The 19461-nt window shown below is 36.5% G+C and overlaps 1 protein-coding gene across 1 annotated transcript in view; it reads left to right on the top strand.

Annotated features, from left to right (window-relative positions):
• The window catches only part of KCTD8 (potassium channel tetramerization domain containing 8), a 263603-nt gene extending 244562 nt beyond the window's left edge, over positions 1 to 19041 (top strand). The window contains exon 2 of the mRNA XM_027544398.1: positions 17701 to 19041. Within this exon, the coding sequence (XP_027400199.1) occupies positions 17701 to 18161 (461 nt within the window). The 3' untranslated portion in view covers positions 18162 to 19041. The remainder of the gene's footprint in view (positions 1 to 17700) is intronic.
• Positions 19042 to 19461: the final 420 nt, after the last annotated feature.

Here is a 19461-nt window from a genome sequence, read left to right as displayed (position 1 = left end):
CTGCTACAAAGGAGTTTTTAATATATTATGTTCAATGCTGATGTAGCAGTTGACAGAGGTGCCATGTGCTGGCAGGCTTTTACTCTCTCCACAGAATTAAGGGAACGCATGTTTGTTTAAAAACATTAACTTTAGTGGTTGACACACACATTTAGTGAGAAAACAATTTTGTATTCCAGGAATGTAGAACAGAGGAGAAGGATGTGTAAGGAGTTTTTAATTATTAATAGGAGACAGAAGAGAAGGTGGGTTACCATTTAAAATAGGGAATAGTCAGACTCAGACTCACTGAGAAGTATGATATTGATCAAATACAGGAAAGAGATTGTGTAACATGATATACTCTTCATATCATACTTTACCATTTGCATTGCACTTAAAGATCTAATCAGTTATTTAGTTTCTTCCTTTTTAGGACTAGATCTTAAACTTATTTTATTTTAAAACATATATGTGTATATATATATTCATATTTTCTATTTTAGTAAGTCAAAATTAATAATTTATATATATTAGAATATTAATTTTAAATTTATTGATATAAATTTACTAATAGTATAATCACTTTACAGTCTCTCTAATTCTCTTTTTAATTATTCTCACTTTCTCAGAATTAAAGAGAATTCTGTTTTGTCTTTATTAGATATACCACAAAATTGTTTTTTAACAGCCATCTTTTCATTTTATTTGCTAAAGATTTTTTTTTCCTTCTTTTTACTGTCTTTCATATTAAGCTCCTATTCCTCTTGAGTAATTTTGCTATATTTCAGTACCCTGAGTTGAATGCTCAATTCATTTATTTTTATTCTTTCTAGTTCTGTACTAAATGTATTTTAGGATACATTATTTATTATTCTGAGTATCACTGTGTAAACTCTACAGATTTTTGATATGTAGTGACCTCACTATTCTACATTTTAAAATAAAGTCTTTTATTGATGTAACATGTACAGCCCAGGGCTAACTGAAAAGATTGTTTCCTGTTCAAAAAGCAGAAAGAGCGAGCCACTGAAATTCTAAAATATAAAGCTTTTTCCTTTTTTCTGTAGTCGCTCTCACAACTCATTCTTTTTTATTTGCTATTAAATAGTGTTCTAAGTAAAGAAATGTTAAGTTTTAAATTACTAGCATGAATTTTACTGTTTATATACTGAATGTCAGTTTTAAATGCAAATATTAAAGCATTAAACTGATAAACAGAATCACCAAGATTACACGACTGGTTTTTGTTGCCAGTGCGTGTGTATGCATACCTTTCTTACTAGAAAAGGCAAAAAGTATTGCACAAAACTAACAAAGCTCGTATTCCACTTCTTTATGTGTACACATTCTGCCAACACACTATCTTTGCCTTCAGTTCAGTTCAGTTCAGTTGCTCAGTCGTGTCCGACTAATAACTGAAGAACTGAAAGAAAAAAGAGTTATGGATTTCCCTATCTTTCCCTTTCTGTGCTATCATTTTTAGTATAATGATGAGTAAGAAAGGATAGGATAGGATTCCTTGGTCAAAAATTGAATTATAAAACAATATTTTGTTATTGATAAAGTAATTAAAGGATAGAGCAATTTGAACACATAATAGTGAAGATTTTGATTATGAAGGTTTTTTTCTAATTATATGTATGATTTTCTATTGTAAACAAAAATGGTAGAAATTGATAAAATAAAACCAATAACCATTCTCATTAATACTAATATTATCCATTCTGATCTGCTCTTTGATCCCCAAATCAGAATCACCTTAGTGTTCTGTGACTTTTGTCCTTTGCAGTATTGCTTGCAAAGTATTTCACCATTTATTAAAGGCAAATGGAGTGACCAGCCATTCAAGCAAAACAGTGTAAGTCTTTAATCATTGATTAAACATTTTTTTGTGCTTCACACACACACACCCCCAAAATGCTTATATACAGTGACAGTTGTGTTAAAATCAATTATAATGTAAGCCATAATTCCTAATTAGTGGTTTTTATACATAGTTCTTATTATTGAGTAATTGTAGCTCTGGTTTACTTCCTTGTTACGGAAATTTTTGCCCTAAAAGGAATGAATAGAGTTGAATTTTCTATTCCAGTTGTATGTGGTTTGTTTAAATACGTTTTATGAATCGAACAAAGAATGACCATCCTAGATCACTTTCACTGAACTACATAAAGTCAAAGCAGACTATTCATTTCTGTGAATCCTGTGTTCTCAGCACTTCATGAAGAGCTATTCAATATGCATCATACTGGGAACATACTCTTTTACTAATGCTGCCTATATTTAAATAGTGCTATCTTTAAGCTTTTACTGAATAACCATTAATATATCTTGTAATTAAACACGGTTTTCCTAATGTATTCCCAGTGCAAATTCTTACTTTACATAACCATTTTGATTGATCTACATAGAAGGTGTTACCAGTACATCTTTTTATCTTGTAATAGTTTCATTAGCAATACCTCACAATCTTTTAATCTGTAAAGCTTTAAAGTCAGAAAGGAAGATTGATGTTACTGCTGCTATTGAAAGATTAGATTTAGACTAAAGTGCAGTATGAAGTGCACTTGAAAAGTTTTATGCCATGAAAAGTTCAAGGCATCTCAACTCTGACAGAATCTACTCATTATTTAATTAGGCTCCGAAAGCTCTTAACAGACATTTCTGACCTTATGGTAGAATCTTTCCGATCAAGAGGCACATCATTGAGAAATGTTCAGTCTTAAAGGTGCCTTTGGAGAAGGCAATGGCAACCCACTCCAGTACTCTTGCCTGGAAAACCCCATGGATGGAGGAGCCTGCATCTACTGCAGGTAGGCTGCAGTCCATGGGGTCGCTAAGAGTTGGACACGACTGAGCGACTTCACTTTCACTTTTCACTTTCACGCATTGGAGAAGGAAATGGCAACCCACTCCAGTGTTCTCGCCTAGAGAATCCCAGGGACAGGGAAGCCTGGTGGGCTGCCGTCTCTGGGGTCGCACAGAGTCGGACACGACTGAGATGACTTAGCAGCAGCAGCAGCAAAGGTGCCTTATTATACAAATCTAATTCTGATATTTTGGACTGTATTATAGTACTTGGCAAGTCATGATTCCTGAGATAATTCCCTCATCCTCTCTTTTTCTTCTCGGCTGTAATTCTACATCCTCATCAATTTTCTAATTATTTTCACACTGTAAATTTTAAAGTGGAATTCATATTTAAATAAATAATTTTTCTTTAAACTGTTTTTGTTTTCTTGATCTGTGCCTATCCAGTTAATATAAAAGAACCTTTTTATAGGTCTAAATTTACAATAATGTGTGCTTCAGAAGATATTGCAACATAAACATTTGTTCTGAAATGGAAAAATCTTAGATTTGATAAAGATTACCTGGTTAAATGGCTTCTCAGGTGGTGCTAGTGGTAAAGAACCTGCCTGCCAGTTTGGGAGACATAAGAGACATGGGTTCAACCCCTGGGCTGGGAAGATCCCCTGGATGAGAGCATGGCAATCCACTTCAGTATTCTTGACTGGAGAATCCCATGGACAGAGGAGCCTGGCAGGCTACAGTCCGTAGGGTTGCACAGAGTTGGACATGACTGAAGGGACTTAACATACACATACACACTGATTGTGTATGTATATATTTCTGCATAACTCATTCTAAATTTCCCCAGCTTTTCAGATCAGCAGCTTAAAATATTTAAGTTTGTGCATTAGGCATCAAGAGTTCTGCAATGACGAATACAATCAAATGTCACTCAGCTTGCTTCAAGAGCAAAGATTTAAGTTATACTTCAAGCTTATTTGAATCTAATAAAATATCTAAACTTGACTTTATAAAAAGTCCTTTATATAAAAAGGACTTTTCTGGTGATATTATATTTTATTCTGTCTAAAATACTTGCCTAACAGGTGGAATTGAACAGAAGGATCATTGAGTCAGACAGGGCCAACATTGATAGGGCTTCCTTTCAACTCTCATTTTCTTCTATTCTGGTTGGGGATGAACACTCAGCCATCTGCAGTCACATCCAAAAGCTTTTTGCCAAGTATGTAAAGGTCTTCTCTCTCTTTTTTCTTTCATCAAGAGTTTAAAGTATTCCAAGGATTTCTTGTTATTGAACTACCCAAGTAACTTGCCTTCTAACCTTCATCTTTGCCTTAGATTATGGGATGGAGTTGGTAAGGTACTGTGGTTATCCCAGTCTGGGTTATAAATCTACTCCTTGGACTTGGAGACCATTACATATATAGGGGCCATAAATTTATTTTCAGACACACATACACACTCAACCAATAAAGAATTTACTCCAAATACATAAGTATGATACAAAAGAGAAATTAATCCTTCTTTGCAGAGGTAAAGAACTGAAGCAAAAATATATACAGTATTGAGGATTAATAATAATTATCTCTAATCTGGCTTGAATAGAAGGTGGGAGTAATAGAAAATGAGTTTTGGAGTTGAAACTGGGACCATGTCATAGGATGTCCTGTTTATGTGGCTAAGAGATTTGAATTTGTTTCTGAAAGCCATTTTCAGAGAAGAGGTACTATAAAAAGAGCTGTGTTTTGGTGATATGCAGCTGGGTTCTCAGTGTGGATAGCAGGTGGTAGATACTAGAAATGAAAAAATCTTGAATGTCTTTTCAGTAGATTCAGTAAGAGGTTAAAAGGTCATTGCAATAGATTAAGGAGGATCATAACAGTGATGGTCAAGACTAAAACAAAGGAAATGATTGAGATGCTATCAAAGTACACTCAGTAAGATTAGGTAGCTGTTCATAGAAGGAAGGAATCAATAGAGCAGTAGGGATAGCAATAATGAAGATGATGCTAAGACTTCAAATCTGTGTGATTCACAAGATTGCAGTTCTTATACAAAAAAAGGCAAATAGAAACATCAGGGGAAGAACTGGTTTAAAGGGGAAATAATAGTGAGGTCATTTGTCATTTGGGGGCGTATGGTATTTGAAGTTTAGGAGATGTCCAGAGAGCAGTTAAATCTAGTGCTAAAACTTTAAGGAATGGTCATGAGCTAGAGATGTGTATGGAATCACTTATAGATAAGAGTTTGTGATTAAAAATATCATTTATATATATATATATGATGTATGTGTGTATAGTTGGAGGGGTGGATGTGTGTGTGTGAGCATGTATGTTTAGAAATAGAAGAGTTTATTGTGGGAACAGATACGTTGTTAGAGGACTATAAACCTCATTATTCAAATAATGGTTGATTTATATAACTGGGCAAAACTTAGACTCAACATGATAACTATTTTCCCAAATCTTAAGGGCTAAGAGTTGGAAAAGAAATATGATGACAGTTTGGCAGAGATTGCATTTTAGTAAAGAAACTAAGATCCTATAATTCAGATCCAGTATCATCAAGTTATTAAGATAATACCATGCTCACTTCTATAAATGCCATAACTCAACATTGACAAGGGCCAGACATTAGACTAAATAGACTTGTATTAGTTTCCAGTGGCTGTTGTGACAAATTCCCAAAATTTTGGTGGCTTAAAACAACATAAATTTTATTCTCTCATAGTTCCAGAAGCCTGAAATCCAAAATCATTTCAGCAGGCTGAAATCAAGGTGATAGCCATGCTAAACTGCCTCCACAGGTTCAAGAGGAAAATCTGATGCTTGCTTCTTCCAGCTCCAGGTGGTCGCCAGCATTCCTTAATTTGTAGCCACCTCCCTCCAATCTCTGACTCAGTGATCACCTTTCCTCCTCTTCCTGTGTGTGTATCACATCTCCCTCTATGTCCCTCTTGCAAGGATTCCTGTGATTGATTTAGATCCCATCCAAATAATCCAGAACAACTGCTAACACTTTGTCATATGAAGTGACATTTAGTTTCCAGGAATTAGGACCTGGGGCCACGTTTCAGCCAACTGTAAGACTTTCTTATACATATCTTTCCCTAAAGCAATTCTAGGAGGGACGTACCATATTTTTAATCCTTCTTGAGCAGAATAGGAAAATGAATCTCAAAGACACATTTTGGCACATAGCTAGTAGTTATCAGAACTTTACTTCAAGCACAGTTTTGCTACTTAAAGGCTGAGCAATTTTTCATTGTCACACAACATGAAGTTAAGCCCTGCTGTGAGCATTTATGTTTCCCTTTTCCATTCACTGTTGGGATTCTGCACTGCTTCCATAACAGGTACACTTTCACACATCTCAAAGGGAAAAGAGGAGGCACGCACATCAAATAGTATGGCAGCTATAAGAAGTGGCATCTCGCTGGACATTGTTGGAAGTACTTGAAACCATTTATTGGTAGGCAGGCACTCAGATTCTGAAGAGATGTAACAAACAAAAATCCCCTTAAATATGACTTCCTGCCTACAATCACTGCTGCTCCTGGAGCCCAAGAGTATTAGCCTGGTTTTTATTTTGCTCCCTCACACACTCTGCTTCCCCTGTTGTCGTTGAGTTTTTGCTTTTAGTATCTTACATCAGGCAAGGATAATTTACAGCCAGCATGGTCTTTTGTTCATTTCAGTTTGTTACACAGCATACCGTAAGTGCATCCCAACCTACATTTTCGGAGTGCCTTTTTTTCCTCCCACAGCCATCAGATGTGTTATGAATACAACCTCTCAATCCTGTGAAGGTGGTATGACCCACAGTTTACAGATGTAGAACAGCATGAGTAGGCTTGTGTCCACAAATTTTTAAACCTGATAAATTATCCCTCTTATATAGTATGTGCCTGTGAAAAAGGAGGTAATGAGAAGGTGGCTACCTCAGCATGTACAGAAAAAAGTCAGACATTCATTAATAAGGTGTGGTAGATTCGGATGTGGTAGGAGCCTAAGAATGAACAACTCTTAATTTCAGGATCCAGAAGGAGCCTGAGAATCTGCCTGCATTGCAGGAAACCCGGGTTTGATCCTTGGGTCGGGAAGATCCCCTGCAGAAGGGAATGGCTACCCACTGCAGTGTTCTTGCCTGGAGAATCCCATGGACAGAGGAACCTCGTGGGCCACAGTCACAAAGAGTTAGACACAACTGAGCAACTAACACAAACACTAGATTCAAAAGCCAGTTTTAACAGTAGAATTAACAAAACCTGGAAAATAATTGGAACTGATGAAGCCATCGAGTAGCCAAAGATTACTTGGATATCATCTACAGAAATAACTAACAGAAAGAAACAGATTTATAGAAATGGAGGAAGGTGACAAGATTACTTTTGAAACCTCCTCCAATATAAGTCTCACTACATGTGTATTTTCTCTTATTTTTCCCTAGTACTACATTACTTTTGCTTATTCAGTCTATTAGTATCTTTGATTCAGTGATGAATCAGCCTCCTGAATGGAGCGATACAAGGAAACTTAAGACATAGTCTCTGCCCTCATGGAAATAACAGTTGACCCTTGAACAATATAGGTTTGAACTGTGCAGGTCCACTTAAATGCAAAATTTTTATCAATGGTAAATACTGCTCCTACTGCTGTTTAGTCTCTTAGTCATGTTCAACTCTTTGCGATCCCATGTACTGTAGCCCACAGGCTCCTTTGTCTATGAGATTTCCCAGGCAAGAATACTGGGGTGGGTTTCCATTTCCTTCTCCAGGAGATCTCCCCAACCCAGGGGTCTAACCCATGTCTCCTGCTTGGCAGGCAGATTCTTTACCACTGAGCCACCTGGGGAGCCCATAATGAATACTACCACTACTACTCTGTGGTCATTTAAGTGAATATTTAGTAACATAAAGGGCTTCCCTGGTGGCTCAGACAGAAAAGAATCTGCCTGCACTGTGGGAGACCTGGGTTCCATTCCTGAGTTGGGGAGATCCCCTGGAGGAGGGCATGGCAACCCACTCCAGTATTCTTGCCTGGAGAATCCCCATGGACAGAGGAGCCTGGTGGGCTACAGTCCATGGGGTCACAAAGAGTCGGACACGACTGAGACTAAGCACAAGCACACATAGTAACATAAAATGTAGTGAATGCTAACTACCAAACAAATGACTTAGTCAGTAGTAGTTACTATAGAAATTCAGAAAAATGAATATAATTTTCTTTTTATTATTTTGGTTAAACAATTACTCTGAACAAGACTTCACAACAGTCTAGAAAGGCACAGTTTGTGCCTTCAAGGCATTTGCAGTTTAAGCACTGGAAGACAGAGTATAGATTAAAAAGTATAGTAAAAAGTTAACAAGTACAAGGATTATCACAAGATTGGGTTAGTGGTCAATCATGTCAGTATGAAAAAAAGAATCCACAGTATATTTCTGTTTTCAATTACCCTTCTTTATGTTTCTCTTTTATTCACTTTCCTTCATAGAAGTGATCAAGTAATGATAGAAGAGATCATTAAAACATAAGAAATGTTTAAATTATTTTCATATAAAATTAGTTTTTATTCATTCAAATAGCCTTTTACAGCTGCATTACTGTTCTTGTCACACTAAGCCTGAATGACTGAATGACTAGGAACTCGTGTGTGTGTGTGTGTGTGTGTGTGTCCTCTTGAAACTAACACTGTGGTGCCTGGTACATAATAGGTGCTCAACAAATGTTTATCAAATTGAAATGAAAATTTTTTCCCCTTTGGACTCAACTGCTTAATACTTTGAGGCCTGTGGTGCTAATATTTAAGATGGATTGGTTCATTCTGTTCAAGTACCACATAACCATTCACACACCATTGAGTTTAGTACTATTAAAAGGTAATTTCCTTTCTGGGAATTATGCCTGTTGCAGACACATTTTACATATTCAGATTTTTTTATCATCAGTCGGCAGGTAAAGAGATTAAAATAAAAGATTTTTTTCCAGTGCGCAGTTTTCCACATAGACTTCCTTTTGAAATTCCTGTGTATTCTGAAAAAAAATATGGAAGTCCTATTGAATGCGCCTACAGCCAGCACTATTAGTCATGTACCTTTGTAAAAGATGAAAATATTAATGTTTATTTCTGTACAACTCTATTCACCCAAATAACTTAGAAAAGCTACTATTTCTTCCTTTTTATATCAATGTAATAAAAGCCAATGGAATTAATTGAAAATACCATTTTGTCCAATTTTACAAGTTTTCGCCCACTATTCAGTGTATTTTATTTTGTTTAATGTAATGTTTTTACTATTGTAATTCATACATTTTAATAACTCAAAGAGAGCTTTTGTGTTTTATTTTCTCAAATAAGTTCCTTTTTGGACAAAACAATTTAATACTTAATAGTCTCTCAAATTTATTATAGAGAACTTTACAGCAAAATTGCTCCAACATCTGTTATCTCCTTTCTTATTATAACCATATGACTAGGAATTACTGTTCTTATTTCATTTTTAATAGATAAAAAACTAGGCTTAAAGAAATGTGACTTGCCTGTAATTCATATGTTCAGAGTTACTACCTGTGAAGCTAAAATTAGAATGGAATTATTTAGATTCCTCAATCAGTACTCTCAGTATTCAGATAAGCAAATATGCCATACTGTAGCCAAATAACAATGAATATTTATTCTGTATATTAATAATAAACATTGCAAACATTTACACATGCCAGGCACATCCTAAGTACTCTATGTGTGCTAGCTCATTTAATCCTTGCTGCAACTCGATGCAGTTTAAACAGGAGCAGAGCCCAAAGAAAGTAAATAACCTGGCCAAGAAAACACACCTAGTTAGGTTCTTGAACTAGAACGTGAGCCCAGCCAGTCTGCACTATGTTGGCTTAAGTGTCACTCTTATTGCCAGCATTTCAGTGATAAGAATAGATTTAATGAAACAAATGTAAGTTGATATCTTCTAGAACTACACTTCCTATCAATGAATTTAGAGAAAATTACCCTAGAATCCTGTAATTCTGTGAAGTATTTAAATAGAAGTTGAATTTGTTTCCCCATTCTAAAAGGTAATTTCTATTAAGGGTAACTCTTTAATGTTTTATATTTAATATTCAGTAGAGTTTTACTGGACTTCCCTGGTGGCTCAGACAGTAAGAGCATCTGGCTACAATGCGGGAGACCCAGGTTCAATCCCTGGGTCAGGAAGATCCCCCTGGAGAAGGAAATGACAATCCACTCCAGTACTCTTGCCTGGAAAATCCCATGGACAGAGCAGCCTGGTGGGCTATAGTCCATGGGGTCGCAGAGAGTCAGACATGACTGAGCAACTTCACTTTTCAGAGTTTTACTACATGGAAAAAGTTCTTACTATTCATGATATAAATTAGAATCACAGAACTTTATCACATAAATAATTCTGCTGCTGCTGCTGCTGCTGCTGCTGCTGCTAAGTCGCTTCAGTTGTGTCCAACTCTGTGCGACCCCATAGATGGCAGCCCACCAGGCTCCGCCATCCCTGGGATTCTCCAGGCAAGAACACTGGAGTGGGTTGCCATTTCCTTCTCCAATGCATGAAGGTGAAAAGTGAAAGTGAAGTCGCTCAGTCGTGTCCAACTCTTAGTGACTCCGTGGACTGCAACCTACCAGGCTCCTTCATCCATGGGATTTTCCAGACAAGAGTAATGGAGTGGGGTGCCATTGCCTTCTCCGATAAATGAATCTAGAGGCTAAAAAATATTAGATGATATGAACAGCACAAAGTACTTGCCTAGAGAGGCTGAGACTAGCTTAGCCTCAGATCTTCCACCACATTGAAGAAAGGTGTGAATCTAATAAAGGAGTATAATGTGTATTGTGTGTGTGTGTGTGTCTTCACTGCTTTTTAAAAATTAATTGTGGAGTGGCATGAACTAGGTAGCTGGCTTGTACATCTCTTAGGTAGAGCTCAACTCGCCTTGAAAGACAGTCAACTCCTGGATGAAAATCCTACTGTATTTAATGACAAATAGCCAAATGAAAAGTGGAAGATTTACTTTTCCAAATACTTTCTGAAAAGCTTCTAACTGCACATATATATTGGACTTCTAAATAGCTAATTTCTTTTTAAAGTTAATCTTATTGTTCACTGATTTGTTGCCTATTCTAATAATTAAGTGAAGGAAGAAAGTCCAGCTGATAAAGTCACCAAATCACATTTAATTTTCTTTTTTTATCCTTCTTTTCTTATACTAAGTCTGATTGGTGCTGTAATTCAGAGTGCAGAATGTTTTTAAGAAGATCACAGGTATATATTTGATTCTTTTATTAGCAGAAGAGACACAGAGAAGTTTCTGACAATCATGCTATTCCTGTATATGCAGGATTTATTAAATTATTATTCATGTGCTTATTAAGGCATTTCAAGTGGCTTTGGATCATTGAATGGAATGATGTAAAGTTTTAAATTATCCCTGGAAGCATACAATTAGCAGGCATTCACAGAAAACTAAGCAACTAGAATAAATCATTATTCCCTTTTAATTCACTTATTTTTATTAAATCTCATGTCATAAAAATGCAAAAATCATCTTGTTATTATATCTTAGTCTCAATTTAAATCAACTAAGTTATCAGTAATGATTTAAAGTGTGTTTAATTAAATAGAAATTATATAATATGTTATGCATCATCAAAAATTCTAACATAAATCAAAAGGAGACTATTATCCTTAATGATTTATGCAAAGAACTATGATAGCATTCTATACATTCGAAGGTGTGTTCTTCAAAAAATTAAAAACAGAGCTACCATATGATGCAGCAATTTCACTCCTAGATATTTATCCCCCCAAAATGAAAATACTAATTATAAAAAGATAAATGCACCCCTATATTCATTGAATCATTATTTGCAAGAGCCAGGATATAGAAGGAACCTAAGTGCCAATCAGTAGACAAACGGCTAAAGAAGATTTGGTGTGTATGGTTTATCTATCTATATACATATACAAATACATAGATGTATATAGATAGGTATACACACATAATGGATTATTACTAAGCAATAAAAATAATAAAATTGTGCCATTTGTGATAATATGGATGGACATAGAGAATAAATAGGGCAAAGGCTAATAGGTTCTGCCAAGAGAACGCACTGGTCATAGCAAACACCCTCTTCCAACAACACAAGAGAAGACTCTACACATGAATATCACCAGATGGTCGACACCGAAATCAGACTGATGATATTCTTTGCAGCCAAAGATGGAGAAGCTCTATACAATCAACAAAAACAAGACCGAGAGCTGACTGTGGCTCGGATCATGAACTCCTTATTGCCAAATTCAGACTGACACGGAAGAAAGTGGGGAAAACTACTAGACCATTCAGGTATGACCTAAATCAAGTCCCTTATGACTATACAGTGGAAGTGAGAAATAGATTTGAGGAGCTAGATCTGATAGAGTGCTTGATGAACTATGGATGGAGGTTCGTGAAGCTGTACAAGAGACAGAAATCAAGACCATCCCCAAGAAAAAGAAATGCATAAAAGCAAAATGGCTGTCTGAGGAGGCCTTACAAATAGCTGTGAAAAGAAGAGGAGCAAAAAGCAAAGGAGAAAAAGAAAGATATACCCATTTGAATGCAGAGTTCCAAAGAATAGCAAGGAGAGATAAGAAAGCCTTCCTCAGCGATCATGCAAAGAAATAGAGGAAAACAACAGAATGGGAAAGACTAGAGATCTCTTCAAGAAAATCAGAGATACCAAGGGAACATTTCATGCAAAGATGGGCTCGATAAAGGACAGAAATGGTATGGACCTAACAGAAGCAGAAGATAGTAAGAAGAGGTGGCAAGAATACACAGAAGAACTGTACAAAAAAGATCTTCATGACCAAGATAATCACGATGGTGTGATCACTCACTTAGAGCCAGACATCCTGGAATGTGAAGTCAAGTGGGCCTTAGGAAGCATCACTATGAACAAAGCTAGTGGAGGTGATGGAATTCCAGTTGAGCTAGTTCAAATCCTGAAAGATAATGCTGTGAAAGTGCTGCACTCAAAATGCCAGCAAATTTGGAAAACTCAGCAGTGGCCACAGGACTGGAAAAGATCAGTTTTCATTACAGTCCCAAAGAAAGGCCATGCCAAAGAATGCTCAACTACTGCACAATTTAACTCATCTCACACGCTAGCAAGGTAATGCTTAAAATTCTCCAAGCCAGGCTTCAGCAATACGTGAACCATGAACTTCCAGATGTTCAAGCTGGTTTTAGAAAAGGCAGAGGAATCAGAGATCAAATTTCCAACATCTGCTGGATCATCGAAAAAGCAAGGAATGCCAGAAAAATATCTATTTCTGATTTACTGACTATGCCAAAGCCTTTGACTGTGTGGATCACAATATACTGTGGAAAATTCTGAAAGAGATACCAGACCACCTGACCTGCCTCTTGAGAAACCTGTATGCAGGTCAGGAAGCAACAGTTAGAACTGGACATGGAACAATAGACTGGTTCCAAATAGGAAAAAGAGTGTGTCAAGGCTGTATATTGTCACCCTGCTTATTTAACTTCTATGCAGAGTACATCATGAGAAATGCTGGACTGGAGGAAGCACAAGCTGGAATCAAGATTGCCGGGAGAAATATCAATAACCTCAGATATGCAGATGATACCACCCTTATGGTAGAAAGTGAAGAAGAACTAAAAAGCCTCTTGATGAAAGTGAAAGAGGAGAGTGAAAAAGTTGGCTTAAAGCTCAACATTCATAAAACTAAGATCATGGCATCTGGTCCCATCACTTCATGGCAAATAGATGGGGAAACAGTGGAAACAGTGGCTGACTTTATTTTTCTGGGCTCTAAAATCACTGCAGATGGCGATTGCAGCCATGAAATTAAAAGACGCTTACTCCTTGGAAGGAAAGTTATGACCAACCTAGACAGCATATTCAAAAGCAGAGACATTACTTTGCCAACAAAGGTCCGTCTAGTCAAGGCTATGGTTTTTCCAGTGGTCGTGTATGGGTATGAGAGTTGGACTATAAAGAAAGCTGAGCGCAGAAAAATTGATGCTTTTGAACTGTGGTGTTGGAGAAGACTCTTGAGAGTCCCTTGGACTGCAAGGAGATCCAACCAGTCCAAAGGAGATCAGTCCTTGGTATTCATTGGAAGGACTGCTGTTGAAGCTGAAACTCCAATCCTTTGGTGACCTGATGGGAAGAGCTGATTCATTTGAAAAGACCCTGATGCTAGCAAAGACTGAGGGTAGGAGAAAGGGACGACAGAGGATGAGATGGTTGGATGGCATCACTGACTCAATGGACATGGGTTTGGGTGGACTCCAGGAATTGGTGATGGACAGGGAGGCCTGACATGCAGCAGTTCATGGGGTTGCAAAGAGTAGGACATGACTGAGCGACTAAACTGAACTGAGCGGGTGTTATGCTAACAGAAATAAATCAGAGAAGTACAAATAGTGTATGATTTAATTTACATTTGGAATATTAAAAAAAAATGAATGAACAACAAAACAGAAACATAGTCATAGATAAGGTGAACAAATCGGTGTTTTCCAGGAGGCAGAGATGGGGAAAGGAAAGATATAGATGAGGAGATTAAGAGGTGCAAATTCCCAGTTGCAAAATATATGTCAAAGGTATGAAATGTACAGTGTGGGGAATATAGTCAATAGTTCTATAATATCTTTATATGGTGACACATGATATATAGACTTCCTGTGATGACCATTTTGAAATATATAGGAATATTGAATCACTATGTTGTGTAACAGGAACTAACATAGTGCTTAGATCAGTTACACTTCAAAAACAAACTAAAAAGTGTGGACAAAAGAAAGTTATGCATTTTCTGTTAAGTGAACATCTGAACCTAATTTGTCTCTTGATTAGGAGTCTACCTTGCCAAAGTAGCTTAAGAATTAGGAGGGATGAGAAATAAAATGTATATTTATTAATTCTTGTTAATATCTATACCTATTCTAAGTTCTTTTTTTGAGAAAAAGGTGCTTTCGAGACCAAAGAAAATTCAGATTTCCTCCTCCATTTTTTTTTCTTGGAGTTCAAAGTCTACAGTGGGAGATATTCTAAAATGCCTCATGCATTTTAAACACTTAATGTTATGGAATACCATAACATAGCCTGTGGGCTTCACTGGAGCACCCACTGTGTGCCTCCTCTAGGCCCCCGCCTGGCACGTCGTGGTGCTCAGTAAAATTCTGTTGCCTAAAGTGATCAATGCCTTCTTCAAAGAAGTCTTCCTTGAGCTTCCATCTTACACTACAGACAAGAGTAATCCATTTCCAGCATACATATATTGCATTCTGCTGTGCTGTGGAGACTGCATTTGTGTGTGTGTATTTTGGGGAGTATTTTTCCATGGATAATTATTAATACCCGAACAATAACTGTATATAATTTATTTAGTTAACACATGGACTTCATATGGCATCACTGATTCAATGGACATGAACCTGGGCAAACTCTGAGAGATGGTGAGGGACAGGGAGGCCTGGAGTGCTGCAGACCATACGGTCGCAAAGAGTTGGACACGACTTGGTGTCTGAACAAATGGACTTCATGTACATCTGTGTTCTTCCTGGCCTATCTCATTGAGCATTGTTCCCCAGTGAATCAAAACAGAACGAACCATTTGCTTTAATGGTATGTGGTATCTCTGTACTGTCTTCCTCTTGGATGTTACTACTTTTCTGCCTAGATATCTCTATTTAATGCTCTATCCCCTGCCTATTAACAGGAAATGATTTCTCATTACTCATTAATTCTTAAACATAAATTGGCTTTCCCAGCTACTTGCAGTTTAATCCTTTAGTCATCATTGGGAATGAAAATCTTAGATTCCTCTGTAGAGATTTCTGGTTAAAATAACACACAAGTTTGGTAAACAAGTAAAAACCATTTGTTTATAGTCTACATTTTACTAGGCTAGTGGGCATTATGCTAGCTTGGCATTACATTCCGCCATTAAGGTAATTAGATAAACAGATGCTGTACTTCCTTTACCACTCTGACTGCCATTTAAATACATACATACAAACCATTCATTCAGCAAACAAAATCTCCAGAGATGGACCTGTACATTTGTACATTAAAAAAATTACAATGATGTACTCTCATTGTTGAGAATTACTGTACTAGACCTTTTTGTATGGTGCATATATGTGGGTGTGTGTGGGGGGTGTGTATGTGTGTGTTTGTTACTCAGTCATGTCCGACTCTTTGCAACCCCATGGACTGTAACCTGCCAGGCTCTTGTGTCCATTGAATTCTCCCGGCAAGGATATTGGAGTGGGTTGCCATTCCTTTTTCTGGGGAATCATCCCGATCCAGGGATCAAACCCAAGTGTCTTGTCTTTAGGCGGATTCTTTACCACTGAGCCACCAGGGCAGCCTTCCAAAAGGTTCTAAAGTTTTTTAAAATCTTTACTCCCTTTCAACTAAATGTCTAGCATCATTGGGTTTTCTTCTAACTTTAAATAGGGAAATTGGTGATAGCTGGTGGGCTGCAGTCTATGGGGTTGCACAGAGTTGGACATGACTGAAGTGACTTAGCAGCAGCAGCAGCAGTACATAGTGGGTGCTCTTATGAAAAGTATTTTTATTGTTTGTTTCCTCACCCTTCTAAGTAATATAGACTATTCATATTGGTTATTAATTCATATATATTAGACTGAAGAAACCCTCAGAATCTTAACTGCATGTTGAAATCACCTGAATCTATTAAATGACCCAATGATCAGGTAGCATCGAGCAGGATATCTGGGGTTAAGATCAAGGCATCAATAATCCATGCTTTCCAGGTAATTCCATATGTGGCTAAGGTTGAAACCTTATGAATCTGACCAGTTATTCTCAACTCTGGCTTCACAGTAGAATCCCCTATGCAATTGTTTAAAATGCCTTTCATTTCAATTATGGTTCAGATAACTTGTGCATAAATGTTGAATACAAGAGAAAAACATTTGAGTAACTTATATTTCTGAATAATTGGGCTCCAGTTAAATCAAGGTTTTATTATAGTTCTGGGTATGTGGTGATGTTCAATAAATGTTAGATGGAGATCCTAATCCCACAGCAGAGTCAAGGAGAATAAAACATGCTCCCTCTTGGAAATAAACTGTTTGTATATTTGAAATAATTATCTTGGCAAACTATCATTTTCTGAAAGTTGTCCTCCTAGGTAATTTACCTCAAATGGTAAGCCTTGTACTTTAAGAGAATACTATATTTCAACTATATTTTTCAGCATAATATTAGGTACCTATATATCTTATAGTACTTTCACGATTCTCTCCAAGAAAGTAGACAGGAAACAAGATTAAGAGATGAAGGATAAGATTTAAACCAGTTTCCCTCTTGGAAGCATAAATGATGCTATTGCACTTCTGGGCCTGGAGAATACTGTTACTTTGTAAAATAGAGCCATGGTACTTTCTGCGTTATGATGGCGAATTATTTATATACGCAAAGGACAACTAATGCCATTAGCTAAAACAGAAATGAACTAACTATTCAATAAAACAGTTATGGGACTAACAAAATATTTATATGTGATATCTTTTTCAGATTGCAGGAACCAGTAACTAAAAATAACAAAATCTTTTTTTTTTAGCATGAAGTTATAGATGATCTGTTATGGGATAAATGCTCATCAAGCAAACCCCTCAAATTTAATTGTTATCAATAATTAATCAGCACATTGCATGCTTCAGTGTGCATTAACTACACCAGGTGTTGGATTTAATTCCTCAAATATAAATTAGGGTAGCAGACCACATTTTTCTTAAATGTTTGTGGTTGAAAATAAAATATATATAAAGCTTATTTAATTTGACCTTCCCACTTCTTACTCAGTTTTTCTACTTCTTTTCTCCTTTTTAGGACCACCTCAGAAAATAGTGTCACCTAAACAAGAACACGAAGATAGGAAACATGACAAAGTCACGGATAAAGGAAGTGAGAGTGGGACTTCCTGTAATGAGCTCTCCACTTCCAGTTGCGACAGCCACTCAGAGGCGAGCACTCCCCAGGACAACCCACCCAGTGCCCAGCAGGTGACAGCTCACCAACCTAACACTTTAACTTTGGATCGTCCTTCCAAAAAAGCACCTGTGCAATGGATGCCCCCACCAGACAAACGTAGAAACAGTGAACTCTTTCAGACGCTCATCAGCAAGTCCCGGGAAACCAATCTTTCCAAAAAGAAAGTCTGTGAGAAGCTAAGTGTGGAAGAAGAAATGAAAAAGTGTATTCAGGATTTTAAAAAAATCCACATTCCAGATTATTTTCCAGAGCGCAAACGCCAGTGGCAATCTGAACTGTTACAGAAGTATGGGTTATAGTAACGATCACATTCCTGCAGTATTCAATGACCTTCAGTGTTTACCGGTGTCACCACCTGACTGTACTAACAATGGTCAGTGTGATTCTTGCTGCTCTTCCTTTTCGTGAACAGTGGATGTGGGACAGTATTTTCTTTCATTCTTTCTGTTGTTGTTGTTTTTAGAAATATTAAAAAAAAAAAAAACTAATAAATATTGAGTCAAATGGTGTTCCTGATTCAAAAAATTTTGCAAGAATGAAAGTAAAATGTGCATGATCAAGAAGCTTAAAATCTTGATTTTTGAACTGTGGTCAACTGGCTATGTTTGTCATTTTGTAACTCACCAAAAACAAATCATCATATCACTCCAAATAAAGTGACAATATGGATGAAGCAACATCAAGTAAAATGTTAGATGATAGTTTTGGGACCCAAATCCAAAACTATTTAAATGTTAACGCAATAAAACAAGTATTACTTTTGCATGAGCACAATATTACAAATAAATCACAAGACATAGGAAGATCTGTTTGTTGCTTGGAAAGAAATAATTATGAAAAAATAGCAAAAAAAATATGGTTCAGACAAAGCCTATAAATGTAAGCTAAGAGATTGAATTTTATTTGTTCTGGATCTGTGATTTTTTTGTGTATGTGTATGGTGTTCTGTATGTTAAGATGGTGTAAATATGCCTTATGATCTTGTGTTATGGCACTGACATTCATCTATTAATGCTAGTTATGATTATTTCTGTGAAATGAGTCCTTATATCAGGCTGTCAAAATTGGCATAATGATGCTCTGAAAGATCTTACTCTCATGTTAATCACAATAATTGAGGGAAATGGTGAAGAGCTTTATGTATTTATTAAAAAGGAAATATATATTAGAATTTCTTGATGTCTATTGACTCTTCTTTTAAAATATTCAGTTGTTACATTGTCTTCAGTTTTTCCTTTAAAATTCCAAACTGGAGAGTGATATGTTCAAACTTAATGTTGACAAGTTAGAAACTTATAATTCAAAATGGAGGTAGAGTCAAATTCAGATAGCTTTGGTATTGATTAATAAACCCTTAGCCTGCAAGAGAAAAAGATTTCATCTGAGGATGCACTAAAATTTGATTTTAGCTGACAACTGGATTGAAAGTCTTCCTAAATACAATTGGGAAGTTGCTGCTTGCAAATTATGGGACAGAAATGTCAACAGGAAGCTAAAAGTTCAGCCTGAATGACAAGAGCTTGCTTCCTGATTGCATATTTGAAAATAATCTTTCTTATCATAAGCCACACAATTTTTACCTCATCATGTCCACAGAAA

The sequence above is a fragment of the Bos indicus x Bos taurus genome, chromosome 6 (assembly GCF_003369695.1).
Source record: "Bos indicus x Bos taurus breed Angus x Brahman F1 hybrid chromosome 6, Bos_hybrid_MaternalHap_v2.0, whole genome shotgun sequence".
In the NCBI taxonomy this organism is placed as follows: Eukaryota; Metazoa; Chordata; class Mammalia; order Artiodactyla; family Bovidae; genus Bos; species Bos indicus x Bos taurus.
Note: the sequence above shows the minus strand (reverse complement) of the source record. Positions and strands in the feature narration are given on the sequence as shown.